The sequence below is a fragment of the Pantherophis guttatus genome, chromosome 8 (genome assembly GCF_059756535.1).
Source record: "Pantherophis guttatus breed Tessera chromosome 8, ASM5975653v1, whole genome shotgun sequence".
Lineage (NCBI taxonomy): Eukaryota > Metazoa > Chordata > Lepidosauria > Squamata > Colubridae > Pantherophis > Pantherophis guttatus.
The window spans coordinates 69,305,058-69,323,543 of NC_142070.1; the positions used below are offsets into that span (position 1 = coordinate 69,305,058).

An 18,486-nucleotide genomic window follows, 5' to 3' on the forward strand; every position below is an offset into this window, starting at 1 on the left:
AAGATTTACTTTATTACATTTCTAAATATATTTTTATATTTTGTTCTAATGTTTTAATAATTACTTTAAATATATAAATATGAATTGTTTTTTCTATATTTTATTATATTGGGCAATAATAAATTTCAGGATTTAAATGATTAAATTAAATATTATGCCAAAAGATAACTTACATACTAAATAGTAAGTAATTGTATTTGGTTTGGAATAAAAAAGTACTGTTAATTACTTGCATCTAATGAAGATGAAGTTGTTTGATAAATTGCCATATAGAGTGCAGATCATGGGAATTGATCCATCCAGGAAGAATCAGGTTGGAGAAGACTGTATTTATGGAGCTTTTTTTGGAAGAAGACCATTTTAACTCAGTTCTCATTTCAAATTTAATTCCATTGTTAGATAGTAACAACGTATTAAGATTATTGTGATCAATTGGTTAAGAGTGAAAAAAAAATCACTTAACTCTTATTTTTCTTTTTCCAGAATATATTGACTCTGAATTGTACTGAAGACAGAGATACACAGGCTGCAATGGTGACATAAACTGCTAAAATTGAACTGGAATAAATTCTGAAACTCAATGCAGTCAAAACTGGAAAGCATCTTGGCTTGACTTACAACATGACTTTTATTGTGAAACTTCATAGACATTTTCAACGAACAGTAATATTACTAGCTACGTTTTGTATGGTGAGCATTGTTATTTCAGCATATTATTTATACAATGGCTACAAGCAAGAAAATGAAGCTTCTGAACTTTCTTCGGAGGTTGAATGTGGAGATCTTCCAGTGCTGCTATCTCCATGGAAGAAAATTAAGACCAGGGAACCACTAAGGACTGACCCTGTCGTGCTTGTATTTGTGGAAAGTCAGTACTCTGTACTTGGTCAAGATATAGTCATGATATTAGAATCCAGTAGGTTCCAATATCACATAGAGATTGCTTCTGGGAAAGGTGACCTTCCTGTACTGATAGATAAAAATAAAGGCAAGTATCTTCTAATAATATATGAAAATATTTCTAAATATGTGAATATGGATTCCTGGAATCGGGGCCTTCTAGATAAATACTGTGGGGAATTCAGTGTAGGGATGATTGGGTTTCAAAAAAGCAATGATAATACTTTGCAGACGTTTAAGTTAAAAGGTGTTCCTTTCCAGATTCATGGCAATGTAGGTATAAAAGACTGTTGCATCAATCCTCATTCTTCTTTGCTCCATCTAACAAAACCATCCAAGCTTGATAAAGGGCCTTTGCCTGGAAGCGACTGGACAGTTTTCCATATAAATCATTCAGCTTACCAACCTGTTGTATTTGCAAAAGTAAGAGTACCTGAAAACCTTCCTCCGGCTGCTATTAAAAATGTTCTACACGCAACAGTTATTCATGACTTGGGTCTTCATGATGGAATTCAGCGTGTTCTTTTTGGTAACAATTTGAACTTCTGGCTGCACAAACTCATCTTTATAGATGCTGTCTCATTTTTGACTGGAAAGAGACTTCCGTTGTCCCTGGATAGATACATACTTGTAGATATTGATGACATCTTTGTTGGAAAAGAGGAAACAAGAATGAAAGCCACTGATGTTCAGGTATGGTATGCCAGAAGGTCTCCTATGATACGGTGGTGATGTCCAAATATTTATTTTTTTTAATGCAAAACTCCTATAGTTAAATAAAGTTTTATTTACATAGAAAGTCAACTCCTTTGTGTTCAATATATTCATTTGAAATAAAATCAGTATTTTAATTAAGCCATTGTTTGTTTTTACAACGGTTAAATCTTTTAATTTAGTAGAGCTAAAGCCACAGCATTTTGGCTGGCCTTTGTAGGAGCCTGGCTATTATAGGCTATTTTTTTATTTTTTTATTTTTATTTTTATTTGATTTATATGCCGCCCTTCTCCGGAGACTCAGGGCAGCTTACAGTGCGTTAAGCAGTAGCCTTCATACTTTTGTATATTTTATACAAAGTCAGCTTATTGCCCCCACAAACTGGGTCCTCAATTTACCTACCTTAGAAAGGATGGAAGGCTGAGTCAACCTTGAGCCTGGCAAGATTCGAACTTACTTTAATTGCAGACAGCTGGTGTTAAATTACAGTGCTTTTAGTCCGCAGAGCTATCCAGGCTCTGTTATATTCTTGCTGAATATAAATTATATTAGCTATTATATTAGCAAGAATGATTAATCTTGCTGTTATTTTTTTCTATTGGTGAGATGTTGTGATATTAATATCTGTATATTAAATTTTATGTTGTTATGATATACTGGATTTTTTAAAAACACTCTTATCATGTACAAAAGATAAAATTATAGAGCAGTAGATTCCATGGGTTGTTTTCCATTTTGTGTAGTTAAGAGTTCTAAACATATATGACTGCCAATAAAATGGGCTGGTGGATCATATTTGCATAATTTCTGCCCTCTCTAAGGTGGATGATACAATTTATAGCACACCATTGAAGAGAGGTTTGAAATATGCCCAAGCTTTTTCAGTAACACAGATTTGATGATAATCACTCCTAATGTTTCTGAGATCTGTGAGTATAGCAACCAGGCTGAAGGCACCACATTTTATTTTCTTAAGCTGTAGATTACATGGCAAATGGAATACTTTAGAGCAGAGGTGGAAAATTTATTCTTTAAGTTTAATTAAACTATTAAGTTTAATTATTGGAAAAACAAAAGTTTGTACATGACAAATTAACGGATTTATTTTAATCCCACCTTTATGATTTTTACAAATAGCTCAAGGTGGCAAACTTATCCAGCATACCTTCCTCCTCTTATTTTCTCCATAACCCTGTGAGGTGAGGTGAGCTTTGAGTGACTGACCCAAGGTCAGACTTTCATGCCTAAAGTGGGACTAGAACTCTTAATCTCCTAGTTTCTAGTCTGGTGCCTTAACCACTAGACCAGGGGTCTGCAACCTTAAACACTCAAAAGAGCCATTTGGACCCGTTTCCCACAGAAAAGAAAACACCAGGAGCCACAAAACCCTTCCCATGCCTGACTATTTCTTGAGCGGCCACAAAACTAGCATATGTAATTGAATTAAATGTTCTGTTTTCTTCTGAAACTTTTCTTTTCTTGGATTTATCCATGGTTGGCCTACTGGGGATTGAAAAACTCAACAAATTGTGTATCACACAATTGGCACTTGTGATGCATATTTTGAGTGACAGGGAGCCACAGAAGAGCAGTGAAAGGGCCACATGGGGCTCCAGAGCTGCAGGTTGCTGACCCCTGCACTAGACCGAACTGGCTCCAGAAGAGTATGTGCAAAATATTTTTTCATGAAAAGTTATAAATTAAACAAGATAAGGCATTGCAATACTCTAAGTAAGGAGGACATATTTATTTCTTCATTACAGCAGATATTTTAAGTTATTTGCTACAAACATCCTGCATTTTCTGTTCTCAGTTCTGGTTCTTGCTTGCACTAAATTCAGATGTGGTCCTCAGAAAAGTTGCTTTCTATTTTTTGGGGTTTTTATTTGCTATGAAAAGCTTCCATATTCTGAAATTTATTAATATTCTGCAAAGGGCAAATTTACCTAAAAGAACCTATTGCTATAGACAAGTAGTCTTGGCTGGTAGAGTAATGGTTCAAACTACCTGGATAATACTAAGTTTGTAAGACTTTTTGAAAATCAGCAAATCTCTTAACTTTCCAAGAACTATTCTAGATGGCTCAGAAACTACAGTACATGGATTTTCTCTGTAATAATTATCCTCAATAAGCTAACAATTGGTTTAGCACAGCTTTTCAGCTTCCTCCTCTCCTTCCAATTCATGCAGACAGATGAAATATTAATATGCCGTATGTTGTGTTTCAGTTAAAATCTGGATTTATGTGAGTAGGTGTAACCTTTAAAGAAAGTTATTTTTCTGCACTTTAGTTCTCTTGTTTCATTAAGAAAAAAATCAATCATGAAACAGATGGCTAGGGAATAACCTATAAATCTTCAGTTTAATCTAAAATCAATCTGGGATTTATCACTTTAATTATTGGGTTTGATGCATCAGAAATTGAGAATAGAAGATTAAGGATATGAAATTAAAACATAACTCTTGATATTCCTTAGCTTAATTACTGAATTTTTAAAATTTGCAATTAGTAGTCAAAAGACCTGATTATGAAACAGTATAGCAGTCAATTACAAACTATAATTTGTGATAAATTTGAAATAGCATTTTAATGCTTAATATTTATTTAGTAGTTAATCTGGCCACCCAACTTGCAAAAAAAAAAAATTGTGACTGAATAGTATTCTTTTAATATTAATAGCAGTATTTGAAACTCTCATAGAAGTGTTTTCCACAAGGCACATTTTCATACAAATTACAGTATTTTTGCCTTTTTTAAAGTTCTTCAGTTTACAGATCCTTAGCCCTCCCAATCTATATTTTCTCATGTAGAATTCAATACAAAGAGTAGAGATGATTCATCCAGCCCCTTTTTTACTCAATCTATATTATTAGAAAACATTTAGTTGCCCTTGGCTGCACTATACCTTCAATATAATGCTCTACCTGCAGCATTATCAAATTTCTAGTAGAAATGAAAATTTTAGCATATATATAAAAGTACTCCATGAGTGCAGTACATTCCTTGTGTGGACTTGTTTTTCAATTATATTACCTGAGGGACTTGTGAGAAGACAGTGGCTGATAGCCATTTATACATTAAATTCTATGCAGAGCCATAGTGACTGAACAAGACTCAGATAGCTATAATTTTCGTTCTTCAATATTCACTTTCAACTAGAAGTCCTTAATAAAGTAGATTAAAACCAGTGGAAAAATTTCCATTTTGCTACATGGCCTGAGTCTGATATGAAAAACATTTAAGGATCAGTGACTACCAGAACCTGAGTGCGCATTTAAACAATTCATATTGAAAGAAACATGGATAGAAAACTGGCTTCCAATTTTGAATATGACATGAGAAATAGCAGTTTTTTTTTCTTTTATTAAAAATTAATTCAATTGTTTAAATGCAAGCCCAAATTATGCCAGTGAAAGTTGCTGACTATTAAATGACAATTTATTTTATTCATAAAAAATAAATACAGAAATTTATTAAGGTATAACAATCTTAAAAATGCTAGAGTCTGCACATTGTATAAGTTTTCATGATGTCACTCATTGACCGAAAAGAATGAAAATTGTTAATTAAAGCAAACTTTGATTACCTTTAAACTTATTTTATTTTATTATTTTTATTAGTCATATTTCTATGCCGCCCACTCTACGAGGACTCTGGGCGGCTTACACCAAAGACAGTATACTAAATAGCATATTGCCCCCTAACAATCTGGGTCCTCATTTTACCCACCTCGGAAGGATGGAAGGTTGAGTCAACCTTGAGCCGGTAAGATTTGATCCGCTGATCTGCTGAACTAGCAGTCAGCTGAAGTAGCTGCAGTACTGCACTCTAACCACTGCACCACCTCGGCTTTTTTTTTTTTAATTAATTAAGATGGAATTGTGATTTTATATCTGAACAAACAACATGTTCCCCAGTTTATACAAAACAGAAAAATAAAATTGTTATAAAATAACAGATTTTATTTTTTCTTTCATGATGTAACTTCTTCCAACCAAGTGCCATGCATGGCGTTAAAAGTGCTCATCTGAATAGCATTGAGCTATGTTGGAATCAATCAATATACCATCATCTACACCAGGCCAATACCTATAGATTTGAATCTCAAACAATGCATAACCATAGTTAATTCCTTGGTTTATTATATAAATCGTAATGGCTTGGTTTCACACAATATGCGGAGGCCACTATGATGTGGTTCATATCGCAATCACTAAGCCAAAATCAAATAAACCACATTACTACTTTATAAACTAAATCATACTGTTTGTGACCTCATTTCCACTGCAAACTTAGTTAGAAAATAACCAATTCATTTAAAACTAGTATTGGAAACCAGAAAGGTATAAAAGCTGGGGACAGAATTTGACAAAAGTGTGCTGGCTTTCAAGAATTTTCAAAAAACCGAGTATGAAATTCTGACTTTAAGGTCATTTTTGAACATTACTGTAGAAAGAAGTTCAAGAACTCTTATTTTACACCATGGAATGTTGAAAAAGTAGAACAGGGAAAATATTTTTAAAGATAATGTGTTCTTTTAGAGATGTTAGCAATGTCAGGTGCAATTCATCTTTATTACTATGAACATGGAAGAAGTTGTCCTTGGTAGCACAATGGCACTGAGTAAGTGAAGCAATGTTGTGCAAATTATCTGGACTTTAAAGGAATATTTGTACACTATATGAATACTATATGAATTATTAGATACTGCATTTCGTTCTACCTGTATATCAGAAGTCGGACATGAAAATAGTCTGTAACGGGGAAGGCTGTGCATATTGAATCTCTTTTCATTTCTCCCTATACCGTGTTTCCCCGAAAATAAGACCCTGTCTTATATTTTTTGAACCCTGAAATAAGCGCTTGGCCTTATTGCCATGCGCTCAAAAGCCCGATTGGGCTTATTATCAGGGGATGTCTTATTTTGGGGAAAACAGGATAGGTCAGTTTATGAAAAATGAGTGACTGTTAATTATGATCTCTTAGGGCAGAAACAGCATCCATTTAAATGTAAAGTTGCTAAGGAATACTATTGGGAAGTTGTTATTTCACTCATGTCCGGCTTAGAAGTCTCATATATACATCTGGTTGGCCACTATGGGAATAACAGAATGATGATTTGATCCAGCATGAATCTTCTTACATTTTTAGCAAATCAATATGTTGATACATATTGTATGGTCATGTGCTAAGAACAGTTAATAGTCTTACTGTAGTTACAGGTATGTGTTAGGGCAGGGGTCCTCAGACTTGACAGCTTTAAGACTTGTGGATTTCAACTCCCAGAATTCTCCAGCCAGCTATGCTGTCAATCTTAAAGCTGTCAAGTTTGAAGACCTCCTTGTTAGGGGAAATACCCTCCACCCACCCACTCCCCAAATTGTTCACACAAACTCCATTAATGAAATGTTAAAGTAAAATAGTCAATGGTGAATTAGCTACCACTTCTAATTTTAGCACTCTGGAAATAAGGATTTGGATTTTGGATACTATTAACCAGAGAGCTGTGAAGTCTGATTGTACTAAAGGAACTAAGGATACCTAAATCAGAATCAGTACATATACTCAGAATGTCTAATATTAAGAACTCCAAATTCTTGAGTAATAGAAAAACCAAAAACCGAAGAGTAGCTCTGTCTCACTTTTGCTCGGATTTTGAATTTAGATTTCCTGGCAATTACGGTACTATATTCTAATAATTTGTAAACAAAAGAATGAATTCAGATCTATATTTTACAGTAGCAGTTTATCTAATTGATCATGTTTTGTTTTGTTTTAGAAATTAGGATTGTTCATAGATTCGTGGGTTTCTATGAAAAGAAAATGCAATCAAAGTTATCAATATATAACTTTGCATTGATAATAAGATATATATTCAGAATTTACCATTGTTTGTGATTCTAGTAAGATCACCATGAACGTGAGAAGACTATGGTGGTGGAACTATTTTTCCTATTTGGAAGATGCAGGAATATTAAATATAATTATTAAATGAATTAAAGTGGCGGCAAAACCAAAATGATGTGAAAACTACACCATTTAACTCCCTACCACACTCAGGAGAAAACACACTGGAGACTGGAGAGAGAATCCATGTCTCTTTAAATTAATCTAATTCTTATTCCTATTAGCACAGTATGCAACCCACCTAGTGGGAAACTGCATATTCTTTGTTCTTTTTCATGATGTACTGTAAGAATTACTCATAATTCTTTTTTGATCCCTGACAGGCATAATCAGATTTGTTAATGAGTTCACATTTTACAGCCTGGCACTTTAATTGGACTCTGAAATTTGTCTACCTAGAGCAACTCTAAGGTCAGGAATGTAGTATCTAAGAAAATTGAAATGATATCCCATTGGGATTTTTTAATTATCCTCTGTTTTTAATGTTTAAGGTACCCATTGTCTTACTTAGCAAGTTTCAGTTTGGTAAGATCAACTGTTGAAGGTCATATGAAGGTCAGGCTGGCATATAACCTGTGTAAATGGACATGTAAATCCCAAAACTGGATTATTAGAATAAATAAGAGACATCTGTGTTGTTTGAGAGGCAAAGTACTTTCAGCTTCTATAACTGATCTGTCCAGAAGCCCCTAAACGAGGCATGTCTAATCTATGACGTGCAGACCACATGAGCTAATAATGCAACCCCACAAGGTCATAAACTTTTAATATGTGATTCATATACATTAACTAGATTATATATTTTATACGTAGCCCAAGACAATTCTTCTTCATTCAGTGCAGCCCAGGCAAGCCATAAAATTGGAGACCGAGGCCCTAAACACTTACCTCAGTGAAAAGCAACACTATTGAAAGCCAGAGTTAGTTCACTCTCATATATATATATATATATATATATATATATATATATATATATATATATATATATATATATATATATATATATTGTTAGATAGACAGACAGACAGACAGACATAGAGATATAGAGCAATATGCTGACTCTAAACCGCTTAGAAGGCTGTAAAGCATTATGAAGCGGTATATTATTATTTTATATACTTTATTCATTAAACATGAAACTCAGTCAACTGAACATTCAAAAACGCATCACAAATACCATTGACTGGTGCTAATGGTTGATACGGGTTGCTGCCAGTGTCCTAGGTATTAACCAAGTATTTTCTTAAAATATATGATGTTCCGAGTAGTGCAGTTTTTTGTTGGTGTTATTGCAGGAAACTGCTGGTGTTATTGCAGGAAACTGCAATTTGTTGATGTATCTTATAAAATTCTTGGACATGGTACCAAGTGCCCCGATGACAATGGGTATCACTGTTACATGTGTCATCCATAATCGTGTAGTTTCAATGGCCAGGTCGCAATATTTTGTGATTTTTCCAGTTCTTTTTCTTCAATTCTGGCATCTTCTGGTACCGCAATGTCAATAAATTGTATGTTTTGGTTTTCGACAACTGTGATATCTGGCATGTTGTGTTCCAAGTGACGATCCGTCTGTATTCAAAAATCCCACAAGATCTTTACCTTCTCATTTTCTATAACTTTTTCCACTTTATGTTCCCATGACTTTTTATTTTTTATTATTATTATTACTATTACTATTATTATTATTATATCTCTTTTATTCATTAAACATGAAACTCGGTCAACTGAACATTTAAAAATGTGTCACAAATATACAGTTGACTGGTTCTAACGGTCAGCATCCTAGGTATCAACCAAGTATCTTCTTGAAATATATGATTTTTTTTAAAATTTGATTTATATGCCGCCCTTCTCCGGAGACTCAGGGCGGCTTACAATGTGCTCAGCAATAGCCTTCATCCTTTTGTATATTTATACAAAGTCAGCTTATTGCCCCCACAACTGGGTCCTCAATTTACCTACCTTGGAAAGGATGGAAGGCTGAGTCAACCTTGAGCCTTGGTGAGATTCGAACCTGCAGTAATTGCAGGCAGCTGGTCTTAATAACCAGCTTAATAACAGGGTGCCTTAGACCGCTGTATTACCAAGGATGTTCCGAATAGCGCAGTTTTTTGCAGTTCCACTGGTGTTATTGCAGGAAGCTGCAATTTCTTGATGTATTATTATTATTATTATTATTATTATTATTATTATTACTACTACTACTACTACTACTACTACTACTACTATTACTATTGGTTAATCTTTAGTGAGATTCCCAGCCTTTGAGGCTGGTTAATAGCTCAGCAGCTCGAGTCCTAACCAAGGACCTAGGAACTGTTAAGGTATCGTTGGAGGATGTAAGCTGTTCCTAGTAAGGTGGTTTTTTGTAGAGTCAAAATGTTCAAGTCTGGCAAATTTAGAATTTCTAAATAGCGGGGTAGCCCTTTGGGTATTGCCCCAAGGGCTCCAATTACAATCGGGACAACACACAATTTCTTTTTCCATAGTCGCTCAACTTCAATTTGCAAGTCCCGGTACTTTGTGATTTTTTCTTGCTGCTTATCTTTACTATTATTATTACTATTGTTATTATTTTACCATAGTAGAATATTGAGGTTACATGGAATGAACATGTATTTACACAAAGTGAACATGTATTTACTGAAAATGTTGGCCTTGTATGTATAGAAAAAGAACTACTTACTACAAATTGAATTAGCTAAATGACATGCCTTTTGTTTCACCCCCACTAACAGTGGGACTCTTTAAGAACCCTAAAAAGTTGATATGGCCAGCTTATTTTTTTTCCAAATTATAAAAATAAAAATCAGCTTCGTCAGGAAGCAAAAGTGCACCAAATGAGCTATACATGAGTCCAGTAGTGTTCCAGTGGTATTTACTTCACTTGATTTAACTGCAACACATTCCTTATTGTTAGAATTTCGCTGAACAATTATATTGGGAATGATATCAGTGGTGGGTTTCAAAAATTTTTACTACCGGTTCTGTGGGTGTGGTTTGGTGGGCGTGGCAGGGGAAGGATACTGTAAAATCTCCATTCTCACCCCACTCCAGGGGAAGGATACTGTAAATTCTCCATTCCCTCCCCAATCCAGGGGAAGGTTACTGCAAAATCCTCATTTCCTCCCGATCAGCTGGGACTCGGGAGGCAGAGAATAGATGGCAGGGCCAATCAGAATTTTTACTACCGGTTCTCCGAACTACTCAAAATTTCTGCTACCGGTTCTCTAGAACTGATCAGAACCTGCTGAAACCCACCTCTGGATGATATGTACTGTGATGACAGAATATATAGCAATTTTCTTTTACCCTTTGGAATTAAAAATAAAAGTTATCCATGTAAGAGAAATGTATTTGTACTCTTTAATTTAGAATTTAGAAATTTAGAATAAGGTACAGAATTACAGATACGCATCAGTGGATCTACCAGAAAAATCCTGTTTGAACTACCTTAGTTAAGGGCATGGTAAAAAAATAAAAAATAAACACTGTGTGTAACAGTTGCCAACTTTAAAGTTGAGACTGTGGAGCCTCAGGGCTCTAGCACTACACAGCTAGAGCAAGCTGTGATCACTAATGGACCAAATGTGTCAGTCACTATGAATCAGATCCCATACTGAAATCTCTGATTCAGCAGTGCTTTCAGTTCTGGAGAACTTGGAATAAAAGGGTTTGTCTTTTTTCTTCCTGCTGGCAATTTCCTGGTAATTATTGTATTCTAATAATTAACTCATAATACTGCAGTGCTAAACAACCAGCACACTCTTTTTACCTGACTTACAATACAGAAATGCATCTTCTTCACAGAACCTTTTATTTTAAAATTAGCGTGTACTATCAAATAGTCTTGGCTCCTGGTATTTATCTGGATTAGTTTAGTTTAGTTTAGTTTAGTTTGATTTGTATACCGCCCTACTCCCAAAGGACTCAGGGCGGTGAACACAGGATAAAAAACATAAATACAAAATGTAAAACTGAATAAAATTGAATTAAACAATTTGGCCAAAGGCAGATTTAAAACACCCCAATAAATTAAAAACGAATTAAAATTTACGTTTTAAAAAAGGGAAAAAAGGGAAACAGTTAGGCCAGGCCAGCCTGATGGAATAAAAAGGTCTTGAGAGCATGGCGGAAGGTGCGTAGATCCGGGATCCTCCGTATCTCCGGGGGGAGCTCATTCCAGATAGTAGGTGCCCCCACAGAGAAGGCTCTCCCCCTGGGGCCGCCAGTCGACATTGTTTGGCCGACGGCACCCAGAGGAGCCTTTCTCTATGAGAGCGTACCGGCCGGTGGGAGGCTACTGGTGGCAGCAGGCGGTCCTGTGATTACCCTAACCCTAACCCTAACCCAGTCTCCCAATTTTTAGTCTGGTGCTTTAACCATCACACCAAACTGGCTATCATTTATTTTATTTGGATACAGATTAAAACATATATGCACACCAGTATTCAGGTATGAGTTTCAATTCCTTTCTTCTCATTTTCTGCTTTCCCAGTCTGAATGCCCCCTCCCCAAATATGAGAGCACAAGTTCCAGAATTCTTAATGGCAATGCTGGCTGAAAACTGCATAAGGTAAAGGTAAAGGTTCCCATCGCACATATGTGCTAATTGCTCCCGACTCTAGGGGACGGTGCTCATCTCCGTTTCAAAGCCGAAGAGCCAGCGCTGTCCGAAGACACGTCTGTGGTCATGTGGCTGGCATGACTAAATGCCAAAGGCGCACGGAACGCTTTTACCTTCCCACCAAAGGTGGTCCCTATTTTTCTACTTGCATTTTTTACCTGCTTTCGAACTACTAGGTTGGCAGAAGCTGGGACAAGTAACGGGAGCTCACCCCGTTAGACTGCGCTAGGGATTCGAACCGCTGAACTGCCGACCTTTTGATTGACAAGCATCTTAGCCTAAACTCCCAGTCTTCCAGTTTTTAGTCTGGTGCTTTAATCATCACACCAAACTGGCTCTCATTTGTTTTATTTGGATACGGATTAAAACATATATGCACATCAGTATTCAAGTATGAGTTTCAATTCCTTTTTTCTCATTTTCTGCTTTCCCAGTCTGAATGCCCCCCTCCCCAAATATGAAAGCTTAGGTTCTGGAATTCTTAATGGCAATGCTGGCTGAAAACTGCATAGCATTCATCTAACGGGAAGCTGTTTTAGGTATATGGTTTGTAGTACTGATTAGCTAAATGCAGCAACACTAGTCATTCATTGATGATATCAAGAAAGAAATGCCTAAGAAAAGCTAGGAATAACTTTTCTTTCTGCAATTCAGCAATCGCTACAGGGGATCATTGTGTCAGGGCGCTGATTAATCCCATTCTGCCTTTGGGATAATCGCACCTTGATTACGAGGGGTGGATCGAGACCTTTCCTTGCCAGCATACTTTAAGAAAAGAAACCCGAAGATATATCTTCTAAGAAAACTCATTTATTTGTTATAAAGAAAATAAAACATCTAACTGTCTAAAAAAATTAATTGTTACATTTTTGAAAAAGTTCGTGCCGGCTACTTCTCAGCAGCCGGACTTTTCTTGGCAAGAGAAGAAAGAAAGAAGTATGAGAAGGAATGTGGGTGGAGAGACATGCGCAGTTTAGCTTACTGATAAGGATTCTTGGCAAGCTACGGAAAGTCTGATAGTCCAGAAATGAGAGCTCAGCTGGTAAATAAAAAAACACAGTGAGACATTGAAGGTTTACTGTATGTTTATTTAATAAATATTCATAAAATGACACAATCTTAAAAGAAAAATAACTTTGATTTTCAAAACAATGCTTATAGCAAAACCCGTTCTATTCTAAGCGTTTCTTTTTAATTCAGGAGAACCTTTCTAGTCATCTCTGCTGATTTATATTTAGAATGCATTTTTTGGCTGCTGAGTAGAAATCAGCTGGGGCAATTATGTGTTTACTGGTAGATCGCTCACTAGTTTCCTTTAGCTTCTTTCAGCACTACAGGGATGATTCTTGAAGATTGCTTTTATAAGACAATAAGCAATACGTTTTTTTTAAAAAAAATTGTAACGCCAATGCATGTTTATTCCTTTTGAAGGGTTGAAAAATGTGCATGTTCTTTCAATCTCAGTATATGTATGTGTGTGCACTGTATTTGGGTTTGCTGTGTCTCTCTGGAGATAGAAAAAAAATTCATTTTCTTTTTAGCTCTCTTTCTAAAATAATTTTTCTCAAAAAAGAAAAAAAAACTTTGGAATCTCTACATCAAATAGGGATAGAAGTAAGTTGGCAGCTGCAACTTAGAAGCAAAACAATTATCCATTGCAAAGCAGTTTTCCATATCAAACTTTCGTATGCTTTGCTTTGTAAACATGTGAAAACCCTGTTCACTAGGGCTGTACAAAACATTCCAAAGAACTGTCAGTTCCAAGGGTGTTAAACCCAATGATAAATTATCGTATTTTTTACTCCATAAGACACACTTTTTCCCCAAAAAAGTGGGTGGAAATGTCTGTGCATCTTTGGTGAATAGCTGCCGGGCCGTGGCAGCGGGGTCCTTTTACCCCGCCTTTTCTGTCTTTGCCATTGCCCGCCTCTTCTGTCTCTTTTCCATAGCGCAGGAGTCAATAGGCAGAGCTGGCACATGAGAGGACACCTATCTGAGGTCCTCTCAGGCTCCGCCTGAAATTTTTTTTGTCTTGTTTTCCTCCTCTAAACCTAGATACGAGTTATGGTCAGGTGTGTCTTATCGAGCGAAAAATACGGTATGTCTTTGCATGCTAACAAGCAAGTGATTGTACATGTAGACCCACACAGCGAGTTAAGGACAACGTATGAAATAGTTGCAAGAGTCTTCCTATGATTATGGCTCTTTTAATGTTTTGAGGGAGGCTGTTTTACTCCTGCTGACATGCTTTGTTACATGTATATATATATATATATACCACCATTCAGTGTCTGGTTTACAGAAGCCTGATTAACAAAACTGGAAGGACTTCAGTCGCCTCCTCCGCTGAGATTTTTGGACAGCTGTTCATTTATGTGAGACAGGCCAAAAGCTTGAAAGTGTTGAAAGCTTGAAAGCCTCATGAAACTACTAGATTCATGAGGCTGGCTACTGAGAATTTCTAATTTGTAGTTAGTGGTTCTTAGTTATTGTAGGTAACTAAGGCCTTACCCAGTGGTGGGATTCAGCTCAGGGGTGGATTCTAAATTTTTTTACTACTGGTTCTGTGGGCATGGCTTATTTTGTGGGTGTGGCTTGGAGATCATGTGACTAGGTGGGTGCGGCTAGCTGGTCAGAGTCATTTCTGGAAGGTCCTCGCACTTACGACCAGTCCTCGCACTTACGACCCGACTCATTTGTTTGCTTTTAACACTGATCAGCTGTAGGACGGCCCTTTGAAGCCCCGCGGCAAGAGTTTAAACAGTTTTTTTCCCTCTAGTCATCAGCTGGGACTCAGGAGGCAGCAATAGATTGGGGGTGGGACCAAATAAAAGGTAAGAATAACATGGGTGGGGGGATGGGAGGGCGGGGGGGAGAACCGGTTCGGTGACGTCATATCGTCACCGCTACCAGCTCAGCCGAACCGGACCGAACCGGGAGGAACCCACCACTGATTCAGCTGGTTCTCTCCGGATTGGGCGAACCAGTAGCGGTGGATGCGGGAGGCTCTGCCCACCCACCCCAGATATAATGTGCAAGCACTGCGCATGCACACGCGCTCACATTTGCGAACCGGTAGGGAAGGTAAGTGAATCCCACCGCTGGGATTACCTGCATTGTACTTGGAGAAGACCAAATTTAGTAAGATCAATACTTAAACAGCAAGATCTTTTTTTAATTATTATTATTTTTTATTGAACAATTTTCTTGGTCATGTATAAAGTTTCTATGTTCGCAATAACAGTATACCGTTTGGGTACAATCTGTACAGCCTCTGTTGAATACAGATAATAAATCTTATACACACAATAGTTGTGACTATTATTCTCAATACCTATTCATCTTCACTTATCCTTGTTGAGAGTTTTGTGTTATTTGATTAGGCCGTCTGTTCAATTTTATCTATAGTCTATTAATAATACTATCAAACATTATAAATATCAAGTAAATATCACATTTGTAACCGTTAACCTCCGAATAATCTTAGGGTTTACTTATCTTAATTATTCAATATTTATTATTCAATTACACAAATTACTTTATCTTTGTTTACCTATCCAGATTTCTAACTTCTGCTACTGTTTCCTACCCATTAATAAAATACTTCCCAGATTAAAAAAGTAATCTTTCCCCCATTTCTAATTTCTTAAACAGCAAGTTCTTATCTGGTTCTCTTCTCTCAGTTTTCTCAGTAGAAAATGACCTTGTTGAACATGATTATACATTTTAAGAGTTATTCAACTCATCAGAGGTGGGTTTCAGCAGGTTCTGACCAGTTCTGGAGAACCGGTAGTGAAAATTTTGAGTAGTTCAGAGAACCAGTAGTAAAAATTCTGACTGGCCCCACCCCCATCTATTCTCTGCCTCCCAAGTCCCAGCTGATTGGGAGGAAATAGAGATTTTGCAGTAACCTTCCCCTGGAGTGGGGTGGGAATGGAGATTTTACAGTATCCTTCCCCTGCCACGCCTACCAAGCCACACCCACCAAGCAATGCCATGCCCACCAAGCCACACCCACAGAACTGGTAGTAAAAAAATTTAAAACCCACCACTGCAACTCATGTGTTGGTTGCTCACTGGTGGTAGTAGGTGACCAGAGACAAAGAAGATAGAAACATTTGGAGAAAAATAAAGGGAGAGATACAAAGTGTCGAGTACTCTCTTAGATGGAAATTTATGAAGGGCCTTGTCAGGCATTGCTGACATTTGTTCCTGCAAAGGATTTTCCCACTGAATATTTTTTTCTTTTACACGTTCAGCCTTCCCAGCTTTGTCTGACTGCTATGAACTATTCTTTCAAGCAAAATTGTCCACAGAAATTACAGTAGTGGCCAAAATTGTGGAAACCTTTTGGGAAAAATGTATTTTTGAGGTTTGATAGCTAATAACACCACTTTTTTTTTTTTTTTTTTTTTTTTGGAGTTTCAAGATAATCATATTCCACTGCTGGAATATCCTGGGAATAGCCCAGATCTTAACCCAATTGAAAATCTATGGAGCCGATTAAAGAAACTTGTTAGTTAGAAGAAGCAACCCAGCAATAAAACCCAGTTAATAGAAGCAACCATTCAATCTTGGCTTCACGTTATAACAGCGGGAGAACTAAAAGACTTGGTTCACTCCATGGGAAGACATTGTAAGGCCATAATTCATGCTAAAGATTACCAACTAAGTATTAACTGCCATGTTGATAATTTTTGTATATCTCATTTTTTCTATGGGGATCATTTTTGTATATCTCGTTTTTTCTACGTGTTTCACTTTTCTTCTTTATACTGTAACTGCTATTCTAATAGCAAATCCTTCATAAAAGTTATTGCATTACATTCTTGATTAAATTATCTTTCCATTGTTATATAATTTTATGGTACTACTCCCCAAAAAAGTGATGTTATTAGCTAGTTTTAGAAAATACACTTTTCCCAAAAGGTTTCTTCTATACTGTAGCTCTCTTCTCCAGAAAAAAAACTGTATAGCTCTCTTCTCCAGAAAAAAATTATTAAGGTTTAATAACAATAATAACTTTATAGTTAGGCTATTAATAACACTTCATAGGTAGACTAGGGAATGTCGTACTTTGAAGAGCAACTATGCAGGTAGTCCTCGACTTACAACCACAATTGAGCCCACATTTTCTTTTGTTAAGGAAGACTTTTTGTTAAGTGAGTTTTGCCCCATTTTACGACATTTCTTCCCACAGTTAAGTGAATCACTACAGTTGTTAAGTTAGGAACACAGTTGTTAAGTGAATCTGGCTTTCCCATTGACTTTGCTTGGCAGAAGGTCAAAAGTTTATCACAAGACCCCAGGACCCTGCCCCCGTCATAAATATGAGTCAGTTGCCAAGCTTCTGAATTTTGATCATGTGACTATGTGAATGCTGCAACAGTCATAAGTGTGAAAAATGGTTATGTGACATTTTTAGTATTGTTGTAGCTTTGAACGGACACTAAATGAACTGTTGTAAGTTAAGGACTACCTGCATAATCATTGGCTGGGTTCACATATCACAGTAAACTTGCTTGTTTAATCATAATGTGTCGAATATATTGTAATTGTTATATGGTTATATCTGCACAGTATACAATACAATAAACCATGTAATTCAAATGCTGGGTTTATAGAACATGCTAAGCTAAAATCTAACAAACCATTGCAATACATATAGTGTTGTACGCAACCATCACTACTGTAGTCTTAAACCACAAAATAGCAGTTCGTATGGCAACACCGGTTTCTGACAATCAAGGGAACTTTGTTCTGTTGCACTCAAGAAATACGGCTTGGAAAGTGGAAATGTTGTCCTTCAGTACGTGTAGTATGCAGGGGTGAAATGTAAAATTTGTTACTATCGGTTCTGTGGGCGTGGCTTGGTGGGGGGGTAATGTGACTGGGTGGGCGTGGTCAACTTTAAAAAAAAAAACTTTTCAAAGCATTTTTTCGAATGCTTTGAAAAGCCTCTGCCGATCAGGCAACTCAGCTGGGATCGTCAGAGACTTTTCAAAGCATTTTTTTTTACCACCTCTTTGGCCAAGAGGTTGCAGAAAAAAATGCTTTGAAAAGCCTCTGACTATCCCAGCTGAGCCACGCGATCATCAGAGGCTTTTTTTTTTTTTACTTTTAAAAGCATTTTTAAGAGGTTGTAGAAAAAATGCTTTTTAAAAGTAAAAAAAAAAAAGCCTCTGATGATCCTGCAGCTCAGCTGGGCATGGTGGGGGGGGCGCAGGGATTTTTGCTACCGGTTCTCTGAACCATCCGCCGCCATCGCTACCGGATATGGTGATCCGGACCGAACCGGGAGCATTTCACCCCTGGTAGTATGTATGTTTAAGT

At 36.6% G+C, this 18,486-nt stretch overlaps 1 protein-coding gene across 2 annotated transcripts in view; it reads left to right on the forward strand.

Moving 5' to 3' along the window:
• The window catches only part of LOC117662109 (bifunctional heparan sulfate N-deacetylase/N-sulfotransferase 3), an 89,368-nt gene that overhangs the window by 4,416 nt on the left and 66,466 nt on the right, over positions 1 to 18,486 (forward strand). For both annotated transcript variants that reach the window (XM_034411403.3, XM_087874918.1), the window contains exon 2: positions 484 to 1,593. In XM_034411403.3, coding sequence (XP_034267294.2) covers positions 622 to 1,593 — 972 coding nt within the window. In that variant the 5' untranslated portion in view covers positions 484 to 621. The remainder of the gene's footprint in view (positions 1 to 483; positions 1,594 to 18,486) is intronic.